At 46.7% G+C, this 23,155-nt stretch overlaps 1 protein-coding gene across 5 annotated transcripts in view; it reads left to right on the forward strand.

The window, feature by feature from the left end:
* Positions 1-23,155, forward strand: part of LOC104685704 — a 75,294-nt gene that overhangs the window by 48,426 nt on the left and 3,713 nt on the right. For 3 of the 5 annotated variants that reach the window (XM_019282424.2, XM_039568787.1, XM_010393727.4), the window contains one exon: positions 9,869-9,922. The exons of 1 other annotated variant lie outside the window; for it this stretch is intronic. In XM_019282424.2, the coding sequence (XP_019137969.1) occupies positions 9,869-9,922 (54 nt within the window). The remainder of the gene's footprint in view (positions 1-9,868; positions 9,923-23,155) is intronic. One more of the 5 variants, XM_010393728.4, reaches the window with a different exon arrangement.

Consider the following 23,155-nt stretch of genomic DNA (forward strand, 5'->3'; position numbering starts at 1 on the left):
TCTAAGACCAATCCTCTGGCTAAAAATCTGATGAAAAGGTACATATTCCAGGTTCTCCTCAGAGAAACCCACTGATCTCCACTGGATGTTTTCTGTGGTGGATTAGGTAGATCTTTTTAGTGTTTTATACCTCCTGAAAAGTTCCTAGTGCAAACTTCAGGGCAGGGTTTTGGGCTGACAAACAGGCATTCAGGTCCAAGAATTTTTACTTTTTAACATAAATACTTCATATGAATATCTAAAATATTCTAGTTGTGTCAAAACCAGGAAGAAATTGGCTTAAAAATCTAGACTTGAAACCGTTTTGAGCTGGTCGTTTTGGCCTATTTTTCCTTTTGCCATCCACACATACATCTATCCTTTCATGTGGCAAACCTGTGTGAGTCTCTTCTGGAAATCTGGTGTTCCACATGCTTGGCTGTTCACTTTGTGGCTGGTGTGCATGAGGCCCTGTGGCTTGCACAGAGCATTTGGAATGTCTTGTTGTTTTTTCAGTTACCCAAGGATAGTGTAAAGGCACACACTTTTGCCCCTGTGTCCTCTGGGTTTGGAGCAGCCATCTGTGGATTCTCTTCCTCTCCATGTCCCTGTAACATCACAGATGACAAGAGTTGGTACCTTTCAGTGATTTTAGTATTTTTCATCTTCTTTCCCAGGGTATACATCTGTGTGACTTTCAGAGCTCTCTCTGTATCTCCTTGCTTAAAGAGGAACTGTGTTTACTGCCTGACTTGCATTGATGTCTTAACCCCTTCTTGGGGCACTTGGGGACAGCATCTAAACAGTAAGTGGTGGAAGAGTCTGGGGCTGCTTGTTTAAAGCCCCCAGCGCTGCCAGCTCCCACGTGCTGCAGCAGCAGTGGTGAGGGGAATGGGATAAAGCTGCAGGAGGCGGTGTGCCTTCTGCCCTAGCTCTGCCTGAAGCAAAAGTCCATGGGGAGGGAGGGCTTTGGAGCCATGTCCGAGCCAAGGCTTCAGTTAGAAGTGAGATAAACTATAGAGACATCAGATGATATGTTAGACTAGACTGGACATTCCCTGTGGACAACTTTGGAGCCAAGGCCAGGAAGGAAGGGAGGAAACAGTCATGTTGGCTGCCCTGAATTAAAAGCTTTGTAAGCTTTTTCTCAGGAGCTGCTACCATGCCTGCCAGCTGTGAAACTAGACCCCCCTGTCCCTTTGCACCCTTCCTCCCTTCACAGACTCTAGTGAGCAGGAGGGGCAAGCCCAGCATTTGAACTTTGGTAACTTTGGCATGTGCAGATGAGTGATAGGGAATTAATGAATCCTGCCCTTTCTTTAGATTTTTGTTGCTCCACAGGTGCTGGAGTTTTTGGTCAGGTCTATTTCCTGCACAAATGGAGCTTTGCGTTTTTTCCAGGCCTCAAAGAAAACTCAGTGAGAGATTTGGGGTTGGCATAGAGTGAATAGATGAACCATCTGATGTACCCTGCAGATCAGCAGACTCAGACTCTGCCAGACCAGCAGGGAAAGTGGCTGCTGAGCCAGAGATGCTCCATAGAGAGTGTTCACTTCCTCCATCCCCAAATTCCAATCAAAGGGCTAGTGGTAAAAGTGCCAGGGCAAATATGGCCCACTTTATCTGTTTCTAAAGGGGCAGGGCTTCTGTACAGATCCAGAGTATATTTGGAAACTGTATGCCACAAAGGAGACAGAGGAGCAGTAGAAAACCAGTCACCTACAGACAGGCAGTCAGTCTGTTTGCTTAGACCACAACTGTGTGAGTAGGTAGCTGTATTTATGTTAGCTGTGGCTCTAGTGTGATATGCAGGGAAAACTTCAAAAAGCAGCCTGTAATTTGAATAACTTAATCTGTTCTCTGGGCCTTGGGAATAGTGGGAATTCAGATGTTCTGCCAGGTGGCAGACCTTGCTGGCCAGACTTCAGCTTACTCTCTACTGTAGCAGGCATTGACCAAGCCCAGCAGCCTGGTGCTACTCTGCAGTGATCACTTACACATCGCCTTTCTGGACTGCAGTGCAACTGGGCTGTGCTTATTTAGAGAGCAGTTACTGGTGAGACTGACTTGCTGTTCTTCCAGTTTGTATTTGCTGTAGGCTCTCACCATTTCTCTTTAGCAGTGACAGCTGAGCCCCTCCCAGAAGTGCACAAAATGAGGTGATTAAAGACACTGTGTTAAAAAGGATTTTGGTGACCACAGGAATGACTTTGTTTTGGTTTTCATGGTGCACTGTTTGCTGACTCTGTGATGCTGTGCAAGTCCTTGCAGTACATCTTTTTTTGTAAGGCCTTGCCTGGCTTTTTTTAATTTGAATTTGTTCTCAATGATCACTTAGTAATCAGTATTTCCTCTGCTGCACTGTCCAGATACACTAAGTTGTCAGTGTTTACATTTTATGGAGGCTGTGGATTTTTGGCCCTTGCTGGCAGAGGTGCTGCCTGCGTAACTGAGACTCCCGTCTTGATAGAGATGGGAGCCCTTTATGACAATGTTAAGAGACCAAATGTGCTGATGTTTTGAAGAAACTGCAGATGGACTGAGGAGAAATGTGGCAAAAAAAGCATGAATGACTAATTCAACTGAATATTAACTAGAAATAACTTTCAAAAGAGTTCAGAGGCTTTTCAGGATGTTCCACAGTATCACCACAGCTTAGTGTTTGGATGCTGGGGTTTGTTTTTGTGGCAGGGGACTGTTGGCCAAACCATTTCAGTTAGCCTGTATTTTAAAATGCTGTGAGGCTGTTTAACTTCTGATGGAGACGTCTGGAGGCTGTGACTGATGATAATTGTAATTTAAAGCTGTGGCTGAACTATAGCCTTCCTGTTGCTGTGCTGCTTCAGGGGCTGGGCAGGGAGCTTGTGTCTGTGTCTGGTACATGGATGTACTGGATAGTGGCGTTGCACGCCTGGGCCCAGACAGTGGGTGTTCCCCTAGCACAGGGCATCCCTGGTGATGCAAATGCAGAATACCCTCAGGTGACTGCTAGGAAGGCTTGGCCCCCTGGTTTGTCTGCCACTTTAAGTCGTGTGCCTGGGAGCCTGAGCCTGGATGGTGGTTAGTGTCGGCTGGAGTTGCTTCAGCTTAAAAGCAGTAAGGAGGAGCCTGTGACTTACTTTTTTTTTCTGTACAGTTTTTGTACTGAAGGGCTAAGAGATGATGCCCATGTCCTAGCAGCACTACTCAGTGCCAAGGAATTAAAAAAGCCAGTCCAAAATCAACATACAAAATAGCTTTAAAAATTTTTTACTGGTTATTCTCCTAAATAATAAATTCTCCTAATAATAAACAAATCCTCCCCAATAAATTGGGAGGGCAGACCTGGCTTTGCCCCTTGTATAAAACCCAACACTGTGTTGGCAAAAGGACAGGAACCATGGCTCTGTTCCCTTGTGTCCTGCCACGTGGGCATGAAGTACTGCTCTCCTGGGTGGAGGATTTCTCTGAAGCAGAAGACACTGGGCTGTGATGTTTAAGCCTGAAGGTGCACAGAGCTGTTGGGTTGGGAAAACACTGAAAGCTTCCACCTTGCTACTGAACTCTGGCTGGGGCCTTGCTGGGCTTTCACATCTGGCCTTTGCAAGCACTGCCTTTGGGGGTAGCCGATCCCCTTCCTTTAACTCAGCCTGTGCTCTAAAAAGGGCCTTGTTGGAATCCTCTGCTTCATCAGTAGTGTGAGGCTGCTGCTGGTTTGCCCGCATGTGCCTGCCCGCTCCGGTGGGTAGCAGCTGTGGGCCTCCCGCCCTGCGGCCCCTGGGCTGTCATGGTGCTACGGGGTGGGACGGAGGTGGCACCCGGTCAAGCAGAAGCCTGCAGCCGCAGTGTGCCGCACAATGGCCACTCTGTGCAGCCCCTGACCTCATCTGCCCACTGTGCTGCAGCTGCACCCCTGCCCTGCGCCTTAACCCTCTGCATGCTCTCCCGCCCCAGCAGTGCTGGGGCAGGGGACAGGCTCTCAGCAGCAGCTGGCTGGTGGGAAAAGCTGTTCTCCTGGCCCAAACCTGTCTCTGAGGGCTGTTAGGAAAGATGGGGCAGGCCCTTTGCTCTGAAATGCCTCCCCAGGGGAGGAGGGCCATAGGGCCATGCTTCCCTGGCTGGCTCACTGTGTGTAACGGGATTGGCATCGGGCTGGAGCTCACATGTAGGCATTGCCTCTGCACCAGCATCCACTTCACTGTCCCAAGATGTGTCTTATTGCGGCCCCTTCAATCCTCTGCTTAATGGGCCATGAAGCTGCCTCCCTGCCTTGCTGTGAGGCAATTTTCTCTGTGCACATTGCATCACTGGGCATGGTTTTTCCCTTTTCATCAGCCCTCTGCTGTGACTTAGAGTGCAATTGCTCCTCACACTGTCCTGTTTCTTCTTTCAGTTCTTTTTTTATTTTTTTTGAACAAAGCAAGCAACATCATCAGTCTGCTTCTCTGTTTCTGTGCTAGCCATTCAAGCTTGGTCTGCCTTCTTGTTCCTGAAAGACTGGACAACTGGGAAGCTGTCTGGTAGGGTTAACAGCATGGAAGTAAAACAGGGGTTATAGAGCTGAGGAGGCTTTTTCTTAAAACTTGGACTGTTTAAACTTTGTAGCCTGTCAAGAGCCTTAAGATGTCAACAAGAAACAGAAATGTCCCTACCTTTAAAGTGCACTTGTCTTGTGGAGGGTCATAAGCAAAACTAAAGAAAGGCAGACTTCTGTCCTGCTTGCTGGTCTCTGGAAAGTCTGATCTTTGAGTCAAATCACAGCACAGTTATTGAATACAGATTTTTTTTTTTTAATTTTGAAATCTCTTTCATTAAGCAAGTGAAAATCCCTGCAGCATTCTTAAATTGTAACAAGCTGATTGTATATCAGTATGTAGCATTTGATGAAGTGTGTCATTAAATAATGAGTTATGTTGGGAAACTGAGAGTGCCTGTGCTCTCTTGCATGAAATAGGCTAAACTGGTCTGAAAAAAACAGTAATAGTTAAACTGCATCCAACTCTGGACAGGCCCTTAGGTTTAAAACTAATAATAAATTAGTTAAATTAGATAATAAAATTAAATAAAAGAAATTAACCACCCCCCCAAAACACTAATGGACAAAAGAATTGCTCTGTCTTGTGGAGGTAGTGAAAATGAAACTATTCTACAACCAAAAATGTATACATAAAAAGCAGATGTAAGATGAAATGTGTTTATTAATATATATGAATGTAAAATATTTTGCATTGTATGCTGGTTTAAGAGTTTGTTCAAACTCGTATACATTTGAAAATTAAGTTGTGATGCCTGTCTTTAAACTGTGCATTGACAGAGGTTTAAATACTTAGTTTTGAACTGCTGCAGCAGTGTGACATAAATTCATTCATCTTGGGGATATCACTATTCCTAGAGTGATCTTGCATTCAGAATGCCTGTATTTTGATTGTTAATATATATTATAGTCATCTGGATGGTGCAGTTTGTATAGAATAGTTCTATGGTAGCTTTTGTGCATGCAGGCATTCACCATTTCCTTCTGGGTGAGTTCAGAACTGCTCAAGTCAGTGTTAGAGGACTTGGAGTACTGCTGCTTAAGCAGTTGGAGATACTTGCTGAAGCGAGGCTGGACTGGAGAGCTGTGCTCAAAGAGAAGCAGGGCTGGTGGCTCATCTCTGCTCTAATTGGGGGTATTTTGATGTGGCAGTGATGTGCAGCAAAGCCACGTGTGTGGCTGATCAGGGGTTCATTACCACATTTCATTTGGTGAATATGTGACTCTATTATTTCCAGTCCTTGCAACTTCCTTTTGAATCCAGGCCCAGGACTGAGAGAGTCTCTGGGTTATGAGCAGGAGGTGAGATTGGTGGGCGGGTTCTTGGGCTGAACTGATGCTGCTGCTTTCTGGAGGATTAACCCTGAAATGTTTCAATTCAGCTTTGCTTTTAGAGTGAGGCATAACTGTTGTGTCCTCAAAAAGGCTTTAACATTTCCTTAGTCATGTCATTTCCTCCTTTTAGTAGAAGTCACAGTAGATAGCAAAATAAACTTCCCTTCATGCAAATAATAGTGCTCCTAAGCTGTATGTTTCAGCTCTGATGCCAGCAGTTCTGTCAGAGACCAGCAGGAAAGACTTTTTAATTGAAATAGGGACACTGCCTCTTTTTCTTGCATTCAATTTTCTGCAGGTGGAAGAAAGTTTTGGAAACTATACCCTATGGTTTTATTCTCAGCTCTGCTACTAATATCCTCCATGACCTTTGAGAAATCTCTGCTCTGCTCATTGTCATAACTCCCAGAAAATAGCTCAAGGAAATAAAAGTGCACTTTTACATTGGTCTAGTAGTTAGGAATGATCCCAGAGTTACTAAACTGAATATGTCACCTTCCTTATAGGCCATTTCCCCTGCTTTAGGCAACTGCAAGTCATGTAGCCAAATAAATGTTATTTCAGCTCTGCCTTGTATCTGTGTAAATAGGAGTTAACGAGTTGCTGCATCTCGTGGTTGGCTTGTGACGTGGAGGTCTCCAGAGGGAGGATGAGGAGAGGCTGCCGTGGAAAGTCCCTGGCTGTTGCTACGCATCACTGCATTTTAGCTTCCCTGTCCGAAAGTCTGCACTCAGGTTTGGCAAGGAAAGGGAAAGCTGAGGGATGGAAAACCATTCAAAGATGGCTTGACTTACTTTTTGTAAAGCATGGCTTTACTGTGCTGGGTGCAGAAAGCGTGTGGCTGCTAGTGAGGTGGAAGCAATTTGATTAAATAGAATAGCATTTGATAACTGGCCTTCCATGTATTCATTCTCAGCTTGCAGGATCATGTGGCTGGCTTGCTCTCTCTCTCTCCCTCTCTCTGTTTTGGACCTTACTATGATGTGGGACCTGAAAGCTCTGAGAGTGCAGCACAAGTGGTCTTGCTCTGCTTTCAGTCTAAGTGGAAATAAGAGAACCTAGCAGTTCCAGAGAGCTTCCCATGCTGAGGTTTATGGTCCAGTTTAACACCCTGTGGATGAGGGGATGTCATGTTTTTATTTCTCTACTAAGTCCATCAAGAGGAACGCCAGGAACAAAAAGGAAGCACAAGAGGAACAAAAATTGTTATGTAGGGTATCTTGGTCTTGCTGCACAATGAAATCTTTGCAAACCGCAGCAGTAGCGTAAATAGTGGTAAGATTCTCATATAATTAAAGCTTATCACAACAGCATCACTAAAAATCACTTCTGTTTTCTGCCAGAAGAGTAGGACTTGGGATACAGTTGAGCACTTGAATTTCTCTTGGAAGAGTCTGGCTGGTTGTCCATCTACCTACAAGCCTTTCATTCAGTCTTTGGTGTCATCTTGTAATTTCTGTCTCTGTTGCTCCTCCCTATATATTTTAATAGAAGGCCAGGATGGGTAAATGTCTTGCTGCCTCTGCTGATTATAGTGGGGAAATAATGTCTTTTGTTGTGCCCTGATGAAGTCATGGGGGTCCCGTGGGTGTGACCATGCTAGGCATTTTTCATCCCGCTGGACTGTACTGGAAGGTGTTGTACTTGCTCCTTGGCCAACAGAGCTCTGTTTTTCCCCTTTCAGCAGAGGATTCAGTGGTGCTACTGAGACAGTAGAATTTTGTGTCACAGCCTCACTTTATCCTGGGGGTTCAGCCAAGTACCACTAAAAAGCTCAGCTTTACAGCAGCCTGGAGAAGCTGAGGTTCTCACCCGAAGTCATGCAGCTTGTGGTCGAGTGGGATGCTGCAGGATAAGTTCTGCTCTAACAGCATTCTTCCCCTAAGGGATGGGGCTCAAAATCACAAGTCCTGATTCTCACTTCCATTGCTCAACCTGACTGTGTCTCGCACATTTTATCCCACCAGTGGGCTTGTGGCTTGAGCTATCTAGCCTGCCCTTCCTCATCCCACCCACCCACCCGCATTTCACAGCAGCTGGAAGAAAAGCTTAAGGAGAGACCACAACTTTGCAAGACCTCACAGCTCCTCACTTTGCCCTTCCCTGCACCCTGGGTTTTGTGAGCCCTACCAAGGTCTCCTTCCTTCTCTGTCTTTTTCACTGTGTGGTTGTGGGGGTCTCAAGAAAGGCAATGACCTCACAGTAAATACCAGCCTTACAGTAGCTGCCTTGCAGCCTGCCTGGGAATCAAGTCCTGCAATACTTTATAGGAATTCCCAGAGGATTACTTGTTCAGTTGGACAGCCTTGGGCTGGGCTAGTTCAGTTCAGCAGTTCCTTTTGTTGCTCCTACCTGGTTAGTGCAAAGACTGGTAGGGTCCTTTTAGGTTAGAAACCTTGGAGCTGTGCTGCCAGGTCAGACCTGGGGACAGAGCAATCAGGCATGGCTCCTGTTGAGCCCTTTGAATAATGGAGACAACAATAGGATTCACCTGCTAAAGGATTAACAGTAAAAGCTCGAAATCCTTGCAGCACCTCCCTTCTTCCCCATGCAGGCTTGGATAATGAAATATGCTGTCCTTGAGCCCCAAACTACTCATGTGAAAGTTTCAGAGTGGGGTGCGAGTGTGCCAAGTTCTGGATTTTAGATCAAAGAGGCTGATGTGTGTAGAAATGCTGGGTGGATCGCTAACTCCCTCTCCAAGTTTTGGATAGTAATGTGGATTGGGACTGCAAAGACGTGCTTATGGGATGTAGAGTGACAGAGGGCGGTGGAGGAATGGGACTTCTTCCCACCTCCCAGCAGTACTTTCTACTGGAAAAATAATAAATACTTTCACCTAAGTGCTGACTTCAATTTTGGGGTGGTGCTTTTTCTTCTGAATTTTTTTGGAGGTTGTTTGTATGTTTGGATTTTTTAAGCTTTTTGAGTTTCCGAGGCTCCCTGTACTGAGTTGCTTTTGTCTTGCTTTGTGCTAGAGAAAGCAGAAAGACAACAAACAAAGAGAGAAAATAGAAAAGTCTCGCTATTTACCACTCATATTGGTAAAATGGTGGGATGTCTTTCTACACTCTTTAGGAACTTCATCTGAAAAACACTTCAGTTGCTTTGCAAAAGCATGTGAGTGTGGGGAGTGTTTTCCCATACTTCACACAGCTTTCCAACTGGAGAAGTGTTAAAAACAGGAGCTGGGAAAATATTTTCTTTCTTTCAAAAGCTGATGGAGAAGTTTCTTCCTGACATGCCTCCCTCACCAGGTTTTTCAGTATGAAAAATGTAATTGAAGTAATTTTTAAAATGGAGGAACTGTTCTCTTGAAGCCTTGTTTTTCCACTTGGGAGTTGTTTTGTGACAATTTTTTGAGGGGAAAGAATGATTTTATTCATTCTCCAGCTTTCAAAACACTGCCTCAAAACTGGGATAGAGCTTCAACTCACCCGTTTATTTCTGTAATTTCCCAGAATAATTGCTGGTTCGAGTATATCCTGTTTGCTAAATTGTGTGGTTCACGTTATGACAACTTTAATGACTCTTGCAGTATATGGCAAAGAGATTTAGGACTGCAGGCAGGTGCCTTTACCTTGTTTTTTTAAAATTCTGAATAAATAAGCATAATGAAAATATCTGTTAAATAATGGGAACATCCACATTTACATGAAATAGTCTATTTTCTCCTTTGTAAAGGAAGATAAATTCACCTGCTTCAGGGCAAAGTCTAACCAGTAATTGACGGAAATTAAGAAGAAACTTCCTTTCAGGCAGTTGTTCCATCTCTTTCCTTGTGAAATCTCTTGTATATTCTTTCAAAACCCAGGGTATCAGCCCCTGCCAGAGGACTCTGTGCAGGCTGTGTGAGACAGTCTCAGATTAGGATGATTACTTGCTGTCCGCCTTTGGTAATTCTTAATCTTTCATATCTCACTTAACCATCCATCCATCTTGTTTTAATGAAATGTTGATGAAAAGAGACTCCTTACAATATCCCTCTTTCTATTCCTTCATGGTATTTCTACTAATCCCTGGATTCTACTTCTCTTTCAGAAGATGCTGCTCAAGAAGAATTGTGGAGCGAAGACTAGAGTAATTAAAATTCGTGTAAGTTGCTCTTTTCCGGTGCGGTTCCTTTGTCTTTCCACATATTCCTAATGTGGTGATTCTCACTGAACATCTGTGTCCAGAAGATGATTTCTGGAGATTTCCTGTGGCTTGATCAGCTGCATTACAAAAGTTGCTACTGTGGAGTATAGAATGTAGTTGCAATTTAGGTTAGGTGCTGACAAGGCTCATAATACAGGGTCTTTTCCATTTTGGAGACTGTGGTTTTAAAGCTTCCTTGGAGTAAAAGCCTACATCCCATGCTATGAGCTCATACAGCATAGCTGTCCTGTAGGGTGTCATCTGGATCCTTCTTGACCAAGTGGTGTCTGGTAGGGGTGAGAGGCCTGGTAAAAAGCTGGGGAAACAGGACTATACCTGCATGGTGCACTGGTGTTTGCAGAACCAGATGGGATATGGGACTGGATGATGGCAGATAAGAGCTGCATTGCTCAGATGGCTTTTTAGCTGGGATGATGCTGCAGTGTCCCGAGCATCTCCGTGCTTAACAGCCTGCATCCCTATCAGGTGTGCTCAGGTCTCATCCTTGTAGATTTTTGCCTGCACCTCTGAGAGTTTTGTCTTTAGCAGCCTGTTCCCTGACTCATCAGCCAACCCCTGCGTCCTTTGTGGGTACCTTGCCTTTCTTTTGGTCAATGCTGTATGGTGCTGTGAGAGATGCATCCTGGGCTGAATCAAAAAGAAATGTGACAAGTAGGTTGAGGGAGGTGATTCTTCCCCTCTACTCTGCTCTGGGGAGATCCCACCTGGAGTGCTGCATCCAGCTCTGGAGTCCCCGACAGAAGAAAGACATGGAACTGTTGGAGTAAGTCCAGAGGAAGGCCATGGAGTTGTTAAGAGGCCTGGAGCACCTTCCCTACAAAGACAGGCTGAGAAAGCAGGGGCTGCTCTGCCTGGAGAAGATAAGGCTCCTAGGAGACCTTAAATCACCTTCCAGTACCTAAAGGGGGCTACAGGTGAGCTGGAGAGGGACTTTTCACAAGGATGTGTAGTGCTGGAACAAGGGGGAATGGCTTTAAGCTGAAGGACAGTAGATTTAGATTAGACTTTGTGAAGAAATTCTTTACAGTGAGGGTGATGGATGCACTGGAACAGATTGCCCAGAGAAATTGTGGCTTCCCCATCTCTGGAAGAAGAATTGTGGCCAGGTTGGATGGGGCTCTGAGCAACTTGGTCTAGTGGAAGGTGTCCCTGTCATGGCAGAGGGTTGGAACTGGATGATCTTGAAGGTCCCTTCCAACGCAAAACATTCTATGATTCTGTTTGCTTGTGACCTTACATGTTGTCACCAAAGCAGGTGTACCTCCCCCCATGATCCTCCATGTTTGTGATACACAGGCAAAAAAAGATTAGGGTGAAGAAAACAAACATCCTTCATGATAAAGCTGCTATTTTCACTGCAGTATTTTTATGGCCTTGCAAGAGGGATGAATGACAGACCTGGATCCTTTCAAGGTTTTTACCTTGCCCAGCGGGCAGTACGAATGATGCCTTTGTGCACCCAGAAGCTGTTGATAAGCACGCTGTTGGATGCCCTTGCCCATCACTGCTCTGGAAATGAATTTGGTATCTGAGAGGAGGAGGAGCAGGTAGAGCTGGCTAGAGCCTTGTGCAGAGCTGGGGGTGGTATTTTTCTGACTTCTCGTATGCCTTCTGCCAGGGCTCTTCAATCCTGTCTCCAGCAGCCCCACAGGGACCCGGTACTTCTGATTGCACAATTAATCCTGATTTCTTATGTGCTCTCATGTGCTTCTGCCTGGATTGTTTTCAGTATAGCTGTGTCCTCCTGTGCCCCATGAGCTCTTCCCAGACTGTGCCTGTCCTTCAGACCTACCAGCTGTCTAATCCTGCTGCAATGTTTTAGCACATCTTGTTTATCACCTTCCTTTATGCCTGCCCCGTGCTCTTTCACTGGGTTTTTTCTGGGTGTCTGTCCCCAGACACCAGCTATTTCCAGTGGTGCTTGATGATGGTTCTCCAGTCCCTTGGGTTTCAGTGATGCCTCACTGAGGTGGTTTCCTGACATCTTAAGCTCATTATTGTGGCTTACTATTGTGCCCCTGGAGAATCTGAAAGGAGAATTATCCCTTTGCTCCTTAAGCCCACATCAGCTTGCACTAAAATAAACAGCAGAAACTGAGAGCACGCTTTTCTGACAGGTGGCACAAAATCCACTCTTCTCTGGCCAGCTTTGCCAAGCTGGGACAGTGCCTCTCCACCTGAGGCACTCGTGGCTTCCATGGTAATAGCATATGATACTTCACAGCCTCTTGCTGGTCTGTTGTGGTGGCAGAGCTGTTAAGTAAAGGTGCATTTTTGCTTCCATTTTTCAAGTGATTGTAAGTGCCCACTTTTTTGTAACCAGCTGAGAAAGGAGGCAGCAGGTCCCTGGCAGAACTCTTTGCTGAAGTGCCTCAGCTCTGGAAGCAGCTGAGAGAGGTCAATACTTCTGAAAGACAGTGCCGTGCTCTCATCATATAAAGGGAAACCTCAATCCAGCCAGCAGGGCATTCTTGGCATGGTGTTCCTTCTCAGTGTTGCCCAGCAGCAGAACAAGAGGTAACGGGCACAAGTCGAAATGTAAGATATTCAGGTTGCCCAGAGAAATTGTGGAATCTGTCCATGGAGAGAGTCAAAATGTGCCAGGATGCAGTCCTGGGCAACAAGCTCCTGCTGACCCTGCTCAGAGGAGGGGGTTTGAACTCAGCTATCTCTAGAGGTGCCTGCCAACCTCAGCCCTTCTGTGATTTCTGGGTCTTGTCGAACATTCAGTAATGGAGTCAGAGCACACCAGGGACCTAAGTTCTCTTGGAAGGGCTATTCTGAGGGCCTATTGAATGTGGCCTTCTGCCAAGAGTGATAGCAGGAGGCAAAGCGAGAGGCTTGGCCCTCTGTTCCTGAGGGTCTGGTGGCACAGGTTCATTGTTGGACCTGTCTATTGTGGTGAGGGTAGAAGAAATGAAGACAGATCTCATAGTGATGGGTTGATGAGCTGTTAGGAGGAACCAGGCAGCTGTCTGCATGTCTGAACAGGAAACATCACCATGTGAACCACTTTGTTTGTGTCACTGTAGCACTGATGCACAAGTGTTCCTGTTTCAGATCAGGTAGTCTCTTTCTGAACTGAGATGCCACAGATAGCCAGACAGCGTGCAGCTGGATGAAGATGTAGTGAGTGAACTGATCTGAGGAACAGGCAGGATATCTAACAGCTTGTGCCAGGGATTTGAAGGAAGGATCCTTGCTTTATCCCTTCAGTTTTCCTGCTGCTGAATAACTCATAGGAGAAGGGATTGTTCTTATTCTGTCTTGTGTGAGGACAACGATGACAGTGACCGTCTAATATCATCAATGAAGCATTTTCATCTTGTTCTTGCTGAGATCAGTGTCTCGTGGTTGTGAGATGATGTCTGCTTTTAAAAAAACTTTTCCTCCTGGCTGTTGCTTTGGTTGGGTTGACATCTTGGGGCTTTGCTGGCATGTCAGGGTGCAAGGTGTTGTGCTCTCATGCATCATTACAGCTATGCCTTCCTCCCTCTTCTGCTGGAGGAGTCTCCCATGGGAAGGTGAGATGGAGGGGCAGTGTCTTTGCCCTTTGGCATGGAAACACAGCTACAGCCTTTGGAAATGTTTGTGGTCCTTGGGAGTCTTTCTTAAGCAGGTGACCTGGGTTGGGTTTTGCTGCTGTTTTAACACTAAGGTGTCACCTTGCTGTTGTTTCCTGTATTTAAGTTTCCCATGGGCCAGCTTGGGTGGTGATCAGCTACAGCCTTTCCACTCACTCAGTGGTTCTTTAGTGGGATGATGGATAGTGATGTGACTAGTTTAAGAACCTAGACAGATTATGGGAGAGAGATTAATAACCTTTTCTAACATGCAGCAGCTTAGTCAGTTTGGAATGTTTTCAGGAATAGCAGCTGTGAGAGGTGGCAGCCTACAGTGAAGAGCAAATAATATTAAGAAAAGAAAAAAAAAAATCTTGCTTCTCTTCCCACCCAATAAAGGATAATGGAACAGAAGAATCAGCCCCTGTGGGCAGGTGAGCAGAGATAAATTAGAGGTGACAGCATGTACATGAACTATGGATTTGTACATAATAGCTACACGTAGCAAAGCACGTGTCACTGCAAGGTCAGGGGCAGGCGTTGGCCTATGTGGGTGTTGCACGTGAGGTGGGCAGTGTGAGTGTGCAGTCCTGGTCACTGGTGCCCCAAAGTGTCAGCCAGTGCCATGTCTGTAACTGGAAGCAAGACACTGGAAGTGGGAGAGGGGCACATGCGTGTGTGAGTATTTTACTGTCTAGAGTGTGTTTGCGGGGTGAGGTGGGTGTTGCAATGGAGATGCTTCCTTGGCGCTGGAAGGAGGATGACCGTGACCATGTGCTCGTGGGGTGTAACTGCCTCTGCCCTAGGCCAGGCTTGGCCAGCTCTGAATGCAGAGACCTGTCTTCCAGTGTGTCTGTATACCACCAGTCTTCAATTCTCCAGGCCATTTTGGGATGAGGGTTAAAAGTCTGTAATTTATTCCTGTTTTTGTTCTTCCTTCACAAACTTCTACATGCAATCTCGGAATGGGATTAGTGGAGCTGAGCTTTTCTTAAGAGCAGTAGGTAACCCAGGGGCTTACCAGTTGTGTCTCAAGGATCTTTTGGGGCTGGCAGAAAGGAAGGAAGGATTTCAAGGCCAATCTGATAACCTGGCTGATCAGAGAGATGTTTTCTGCTATGTAAAAATAAGAATTTTAAATTGGAACATAAACCTCTTGTGCTCTTGCCTTGATCTTATCAATGTTGAGAACGCCCTCTGCTTGGACAGGGGCCAGATCCCTCGAATGACTTCCCTGTCTCTTATCTCTTACTCTACATCCTAAAAGGCCACTGCAGAAACATGCTGGCTTTTCTTCTCCTAAAACAAGGGACCTTTTCAGTGTGGAGCTGAGCAGGAGATGTGTTGGCCAGAACCTCCTGGGCAGATGCCTGAGCTATTAACAAATGCAAGGCATACCAGGTGACAGAGCAATATTGGTGCAAACCTCTGGTTCTGGCTGCACAGCACAAAGTAAAGATTTCTAAAAAGCCAGAAGGTTCTGTGTGTATATGCATGTATATAAAATACAGATGTTGCCCCTTCCATCACAGGCTCCCAAGGAGCTGTGCAAGCATTTAGCATTGGATGCATATAAATACACAGATAAATACCATGACTACAATTTCAGAGTGAGTTATACTGAGAAACCAGCAGAAAGTGTGACTCACCTGAAGAAGGACAGGGTGAGGAGAACTTCAAGCTGTGTTCCTGGAGCTGTGTCCTTATTCATACCATATCATGAGTATAAACAGCTCGGGCATCTCAGGCAGCAGAAATCCCAAACTGCAGCTTGCTAACAGTTTCCCAAACCTTCCTGGTTGTTTTCAGTATGTGACTGAGTGTCTAAACCTGACCCTGACCTTAGAATCAACAAGAGAGACTCACCTCCTTGGCCAGTCACAACCTTGGATTACTTGCTGCTCAGAAGCCCCTCATGGAGATTTTGGCATTCCAGTTCCCCAAGTGGTGTCTTGTCTGCAGCTGATGGGCATGCCTCTGCTGAGCAAAGTGGAGAAGGGCCTCTGCTAAGTGGGAGCATGAACATCCCTTTGGGTATCCTACACTCCTCCCAGCCCAGCCACTGAACTTCCTGCTGAAGATGATAGTTGGTCCTGGAGAACCCCAGCTCTTGTTCTGAATAATTCCTGACAAAAGACTTTTTCCAGAGTTTGCTCAGTGTGGGGAAGGGTCCAGTGTAGCCGAGGGGGGAATGCCTCTGTCTGTTTAGAAACGATTCCAAATATCTGGCTTTTACTGGATTTCATGGCAAAGGCTAGCCAGCCTTTAGCCTGCCTACAGCAGTAAAAATGGGACTGTCATGTCTCTCTTCTGTTTCCTTAAGGACAAGAACTTTTATTGCTTCCTGCTTTTCATAAATTCCTGCCATGTATGCCCTCACACCTGTTGAATCATGTAAGTGCCCACAGAATAGACTTTGTGAAATAGCCGAGAGCTCTGTAATCCACTCAGCATCATGAAAGTAGCGAGTGGCTGGTGAGTGAGGAGGCTGACTTCCTATTTTCAGTGCTGTTCTTGCCTTGTGGTCTGGTGTGGGTTGTGGGTCTGGTTTAAGAATAGGGGGAGGTGGGGAGTGGTGGAAAGGAGGTGCAGCCCAGTTGCTCCTGGGACAGCCTTGTGTGTCAGTGGCGGCTATGGCTAGTGGCACTGTGGTTCAAGGGACTGGAAAGTGGCAAGGCATGTTTCACAGAGAGAGGGTCAGATTTAATGATTTCTGGGTCATACCTGGGTGATGGAGCAGAGAGAGAGATGTAGGGGATGGCACAGGGTGACAGAGAGCCACTGTTCTCTGCTAGAGCTTAAAGTCCAAGATGGCTGATTAGGCACATCTATTCACTGCATCCAGGCCCACTGCAGTGGTTCCCGGCTCCCTTTTGTTTGCTGTTTCTTGGCTGTGGGAACCTGGCACCTCCCAGTCCCTAGAGCTGTAATCCTCTTTTCCCACACACCTCTCCCATAATACACCCACTTCCTGTGCTTGGCTTCCACAGCTGGGGCGGTTTGTCCAGGGGCAAGCACACTATGTCAGCATGTGTTCGCAGCCTGCTCATGCCAGGCTAATTAATCCTCACTTTGCAGGTTTAATTTGTGTACCCTTCAAGTTGAAAGCAGCGTGCTGCTCTGTGCCAGCCTGCCTGGCCAGAGGGAATCTGCTTGCCCTGGCCTCATGCAAACTGGAAGCTGCACATGCCCAAGTACACACCACGTGCCGGCTCTGGGAAGCATGGTACCTGGGGTTCCTGGCCCCAAGGGAGGAGGACTGAGAGGCAGCTGGTGTGATCTCTCTGAGAGGAGGGTGTTCCTGCTACACAGCAAGAGCTGGAACGGGGAGGGTGGAGAGGAAGGAAAGGATGAGGTAGTGTCACTTGTATACAGACCAAAACTAAGGACTCAGATGCACTTGGAGATTTAGGGCCAGATTGTGCCTTGTCTGCGTCTGTGTTTGTTTGGAGCTACTCTTGTGCCTGCCTCTCCTCCTGCTCAGGCATATGCAGACCCTGTAGTAGTTGCAGGAACTGCAGGAATGCAGGAACCACAGGCAATTCCTTATCACAAGGTAAAAAGTGGGTGCAAGACACAGCTCACTAGTAGGGAAACATGGGTTCATTCACTTGTTCTTAAGAGATTTGTTTTGCCTTCAGAGCATGACCCTTACTGGGATCCTGGAGTGATGAGTTCCCCAGCTTGGCCAGGGAGCACCAACAGACTGCCCCTCTGAATGACCCATCTGTCCCTTTTATTCGTGCAGCCTCTTTCCTTCAGGTTGTCAGGCAGGCAGAATCAAAGCTTGCAGTCAGCTTTGTCAAAAACGCATCTAAAGATGTGTGAAAGAGGGAAGAAGAAAGGCCTATCCTGCTGGTGCCAGCAGGGACCCATAGCTGAAACTGGCTGTTTCTGCTTTTGGGCAAGTGACCAACAAGCATCTGCTAGGCCCTTTGAAGTACCTTCCAAAAAGGTTCAGTGTTGTCTGTCTGGTGGCACCTCTGTAAGTCTGGTAGTTGCCACCTGACAACTCTGCACACACATTTGCAAATGTTTGATATTTTTAAAATTTTTTTTTAACCTTTCTAAGAGGAATGGGGATGTGTTTGTAAACCACTGAACTGCTCTTTGCAATGGGGTGGTATAGAAGGACATAGGTGTTAGGCAGCCTTATGTTGGTGATGGAAGACAGGTCTTTCAGTCTTTTAGGGGAGGGTAATGAAAAGCGTAAGAAAACTGTGCTAACTGCAAAGTTTTGGGTTCCTTGTCAGAACAACATTTGGAGATGGCCTTTTCTTGGAAAAGAAAGGAACAGAGTAGTCATAAAATGGAGTTCTGTCATGGTCTATCTTTTAACTATTCCTTGAAATAAAATTCTCTATGAACCTGGGGGTGGAGGACAGACTTTCAGGAGGCAAGGAGTTTGCCTGTGAAAAGTTACTCTTTGAGCTGCTCCAGGTCTGTGACTGGAATAAAGTGTCAGAGGCCCTATCGGAGTTAATGAATAAGCAGTTAAATGTGAATTGTTGCTCCACTGGAGGAGCTGGTCCTGTTTGCCAGCGACTACTTCTTGAAAACTGCCTGAAGCAAGACTGTAAATGAAAAGAAATCACCTCTCATCGGAAGGCTGAAACACCTAGAAGTTAATTAGTTCATCCTGGCTGCCTGGCTGTGGTGTACTGTCGTGACTTAACCCCATGATGAAGTTGCTAACTTGCTACCCCCGTGGGATGGGGGAGAGAGTTGGGAGGGTAAATGTGAGATAGCTTGTGGGGAGAGATAAAGACAGGTTAATAGGGAAAGCAAAAACTGTGCAAGCAAGCAAAGCAGAACAGGGAATTCATTCACCGCTTTCCCTGGGCAGGTAGGTGTTCAGCCATCTCCAGGAAAGGAGGGCTGCATCATGGTTACTTGGGAAGGCAAAACAACAGCTTATGCCATCATATGGTATGGAAAAGTCCTTTGTCCAGTTTGAGTCAGATGTCCTGGCTGTTCCCTTCCCAACTTCTCATGCCCTTCCAAACCTTCTCACTGTCATGGCATGAGAGGCTGAGAAGTCCTTAACTTAGTATAAACATTGCTTAACAGACTGATATTTTTAGTTATTGCTGTCAGCATTATTCTCATCCTAAATCTAAACCTTCAAACAGGATACAGCAGCTACTAGGAAGAAAATCAATTTTATCCCAGCAGAAACCAGAACATGTAGGTACTATGCATTGGAGAAACTGAGGCAGAGATGATGGGAAGTGGCCTGGTCAGAGCCATGTTTGGAATTACAGATGTACCTAGGAGCAGGTGTGTGGGTCCCCTTCCCTTGCTCACTGCTGATGGCTTCATATATCAAAGGTGAAGTGTGAAGAAGTTTCTTTTCTAACACTTAGCAGGGGTGAGAGGAAGGAGGACAAAGTGGAGTTGAATCAGTGTACCTGTAAATGTTCCTCTGTGGAGTCTGACAGCCTTTACTTTTTCTGTGTGCTCTCTGAACATTGGTGCTACCTCTGGCTCTGCCCACTCCACGGCAAGGCAGCTGTCTCACAAACAGGCAGCATCTCAGGCAGGAATCTGTCCTTGCCAAAGCTATTCTGGGGATTTATTCCTTTCCACACAGGGTGGTGGTGGGAATCGGATGCGCCTTTACAACTTGCAATTACATGGTGCCTTTCATCCCTAAGGACTTTTAACAAGTGAGTCTACAGACTGCAAAGGGATCATTCACCCACCACTGGAAGGCAGCATCCTTTAAAAGGAGCTCAGCAGCATTTCCCAACCACTGGGGGCCAAGAGTAGGAAAGAAGGGACTCCTGTGCTGGATTGGCCTTGAGTAGGGGTGAGCTGGCAGAGTGCACAAGCTGATCTGGTTTTGAATCTCACCAGGATACTAGGGCTCTTAAGAAAGAGGACCAAAGAGTCCTCTTAATTTTCCATCACCCTTAGCACACCACTCTCTTCGGAGACATTGTTGTGTTGGGTAACTGCATTCCCCCCCTCCTGAGGGCATTGTAATTTCCACAACTGAAAGCTCACTTGGACCTGTGCTCACTTTGGCTTTGTCCAAAGAGGAGAATCATGATTCTGTGGAATCATGACACCAAAATTATGTTACAGTCTGCATTTGGGATATTTTCCCAGACTTCATAGAAGTAAGGGACTTGTTTCTAGGAGGAATATGGCTTCATATTAATAGATTTAGCTTTACATGTTTATCTTCTTCCTGTGTACTCTTTCCTTGCTGAAATACACAATTATGTTACAGATGGGTTTATGGAACAGTTGTGCATTTGTCTGTTTTCTGAGAGCTGCTAATATGATTGAAATCAGCATTTCTGCTGAGATGTTTACTCTTACTGGTCTTCTTTGAGGCAATTCCTTCCACTCACTGTCTTTAGGTGTGCTTCTTTGTTAATGCACTTCAGATATGTTTCAAACCTGGTTGCTTATTTGCCCCCCTGTATTTGAAGGTGATACTGCTACTGATGACAACAGTGCATGTTGGCAAGAGTGTACGTGTAGGCACATGTACATGGGTGAAGAGGCATTCTTGACCAAGGTGGTCTGTGCATAGTTGCTTGAAATGTATTTAAGACAAGTTTACCTCCCTTAGGAGCTCATCTAACTCAAAAAAGGTGTGCAGTGGGACAGCATGGGTATCTTCAGGTGCTGGACCTACCTTGTGTTCTGAGCAGTGATGAGCTGTGGTGCCTTAGCCCATCCCCTGGATGCTGTGAAGTTCCAGCCCTGCATGGCTTGAGTTACTTTAGGAGCAGGCAAGATTTGTATGAGCGGAACAGCTCTCCTTGTGATTTCCAAGTCAGGAGGAGTCTCTGTGCACAGAAGGATGTGGGCAAGTGACCAGGGAAGCCCATGTGTATTGGGGAGAACCTGAGGCATGTGAGGGCAGGTGAGTGTGTGCAAGTGAGCACGTGTGTGTGACAGCGTGTATGTCAGCCTGTGTGCTCTCCTGTGGCAGCTGAGTGAACCTGACTTGGGCCACTCTCCAGCTGTGTAAATACATTGCTTAGCAAATTGAGGGCTCTGGTTAATGATTTCCATTAGCACAGGGCCCATATTAGGCTCCGTTTTGTGAGCGGTACCCAGCTGTCCGAATGCCATTAGAGTGAACACATGAGCCTTTAATGTCAAGTGCGGATTGTTTGCACTCTGAGGAGCCTCTGCAGGAGCTGGCCTGGGGTTGCTCACCAGGGGCTGTCAGGCAGGTTTATGGCAAACTCCTTGGGGACCTGCTGCAGCAGCAACGACTCCTAAGACCCTTCCCTAGTCAAAGCAAAGTCCCAGGCATGGTGTGCCCAAGGAGAAGGGCAGGCTGGCTAGGACGTTTGCCCAGACTACAGGGAGGCAGCTGGCCCAAGCAACAGAGTGGCAGGAACATGTTCCCCTCTCTGGCAGCTGGCTCTTTCCATTTTCTTTCTGGAAATACGTCTACAGAGCTTTGCCTTGTGCTACTCATCAGGAGCAGACCACCACATGCTGTGATCCCAAACGGTATCTTGGACTAAGCCAGATCAGGTCTGGTGATCCCTAGGGCTGGATATGAACTACAATCTAAAAATGCTCCTCTGCAAGAAGAGAGTCGAGGGATTTGGAGGTTTCTTACCTCCAGCAAGGTCAGTAGCAGAGGCGCTGCCCTGTCAGTCAGGGAGTAGGTGCATGAGGATGCTGTATTGCTTGGGGTTATAAAGGAGTGCAGATTGGTCAGGGTGTTGCTATGGATGAGGGCAGTCAGGTTACTGTCTCTCCTGTTACTGCCTGCAGCTGGGCACAGGCCCCTTCTCACTCTGCCCTTGTCTGCTGTTGTTGAAAGCCAGCGGTCATCTTGTGGCTGCTTGAGAGGTGCCATGATGAAAAGGCAGGATTGGGTGCATTTTGAGCCTCGCAGCTGCCTGGCCACCTGCGAATCTCTGCATCCTCCTGTGTCTTCTCACATCCCTGACCTTCACCTCAACCTTTGTTCTGTGCCCATCATTCTGGCAGTGCCCTGGAAAGGCTCTCTGCCCCACACATTGACCCCATAAGAAGGCCCAGAGAGAAATCATAGCGCAACTTCCCACCCAAAGTTGGTGAGTTTTGTAGATGACTTTTGTCTGTCCTTTGGGCCCATCTTTCCCCAGCCTCTTCATCTGCCGTCTGCCAGAAATGAACAGATTCAGCTGCCTTCCCTAATCCTGTCTGGCATTTCAAAATGGAGGGGACTGCCAGGTTCTTTGTTCCCATTCCCTCTTGGCACTGGCAGGGGACCTTCTCTGCTCTGGAGAAGGACAAATGTGCTGATTTATTCTGCCCCTTAGCTTTGAATAGGGGTTGCTATGTTACCCTCCAGCTCTGAGGCCTGCCAGAGCATACACCATATATAACCCCACAGCAGGTGGCTATTGAGTAAAGGCCCTTAAATCTGCCTCTCTTGTTTCTTATGCTGCTGGCCAAGGTGTCAGGGGGATGTAGCAGGGCATGATTGTCTGGCTGAAACTCCACGCACAGCTGATGCCAAGCACCACATTGGCATTTTCCATTCTCAAGAGCCCATCTTAATTTGCAGGAGAGATACCAACTAGGCAGGAACAAGCTGCCCACACTGGTTTTAGAGGTTGTTCCTGACATGAAGGATGCTGCCCCATGGGGCTGAGCTGTGACCAAGAGCCTGGAGACAGAGGCTTCCAGATCCTGCTGCAGTTACTGCAGCACTCAGGGCCTGGGCTTGGACACTTCCTTAGCTCACTCTGATCTGCTATGTCTGGGTGAGACAAACCATTTAAGCAGGGATATTTGTATGTGCTTGTCTTGTGATGACAAGTTAAAACCCAGGCAGAACAGAGGTGGAGGCAGCAAGACATCACCTTGCCGTGCTCTTATGTGGTTGCAGCTGTCTGACAGACCTGAATTTGAAGTGCTAAAATGAACCTTTGTCTTCTATGAGACAGCAGAGTCGGTAATTGTTCCTAAAAAGCCTAATTCTTTGACGAACAGTCCCCACAGTGCAGGCTGAGCAAAGGAAACCATGGTTCTAGTTCGGAAAGGCCTAGAAAAGGAACAGGGAGTCACATAACACCAGAGCCCAGTCTGAATCACATAGAATGTTAAGGGTTGGCAGTGACCTTGAAGACCATCTAGTTGCAATCCCACCTGCCATGGGCAGGGACACCTCCCATCAGACCAGGCTGCTCAAGGCCTTATTCAACCTCCCCTTGAACACTGCCAAGGTTGGGGCATTCATAACCTCCTTGGGCAACCTGTTCCAGTGTCTCACCACCGTCACAGGAAAGAAGTTCTTTCTAATATCTAGACTAAATTTTACCTCTTCCCATTTGTACCCATAACACCTTGTCCTGTCACTACAGTTCTTGCAGAAGAGTGTCTCTCTCTGGCTTCCCTGTAAGATCCCTTTCAGGCACTGGAAGGTTCCTGTGAGGTCTCCATGCTACCTTTTTCTCTCCAGGCTGAACAGCCCCAACTTTCTCAGCCTGTCTTCATCAGGGAGGTGCTCCAGTCCTCTTAACAACTTCATGGTCCTCCTCTGAAGTTGCTCCAACAGTTTCATGTCCTCCTTATGTTGGGGACTCCACAAGTGGATGCAGCACTCCAGGTGGGTTATCACCAAGAGCAGAATAGA

The sequence above is a fragment of the Corvus cornix genome, chromosome 3 (assembly GCF_000738735.6).
Source record: "Corvus cornix cornix isolate S_Up_H32 chromosome 3, ASM73873v5, whole genome shotgun sequence".
Lineage (NCBI taxonomy): Eukaryota > Metazoa > Chordata > Aves > Passeriformes > Corvidae > Corvus > Corvus cornix.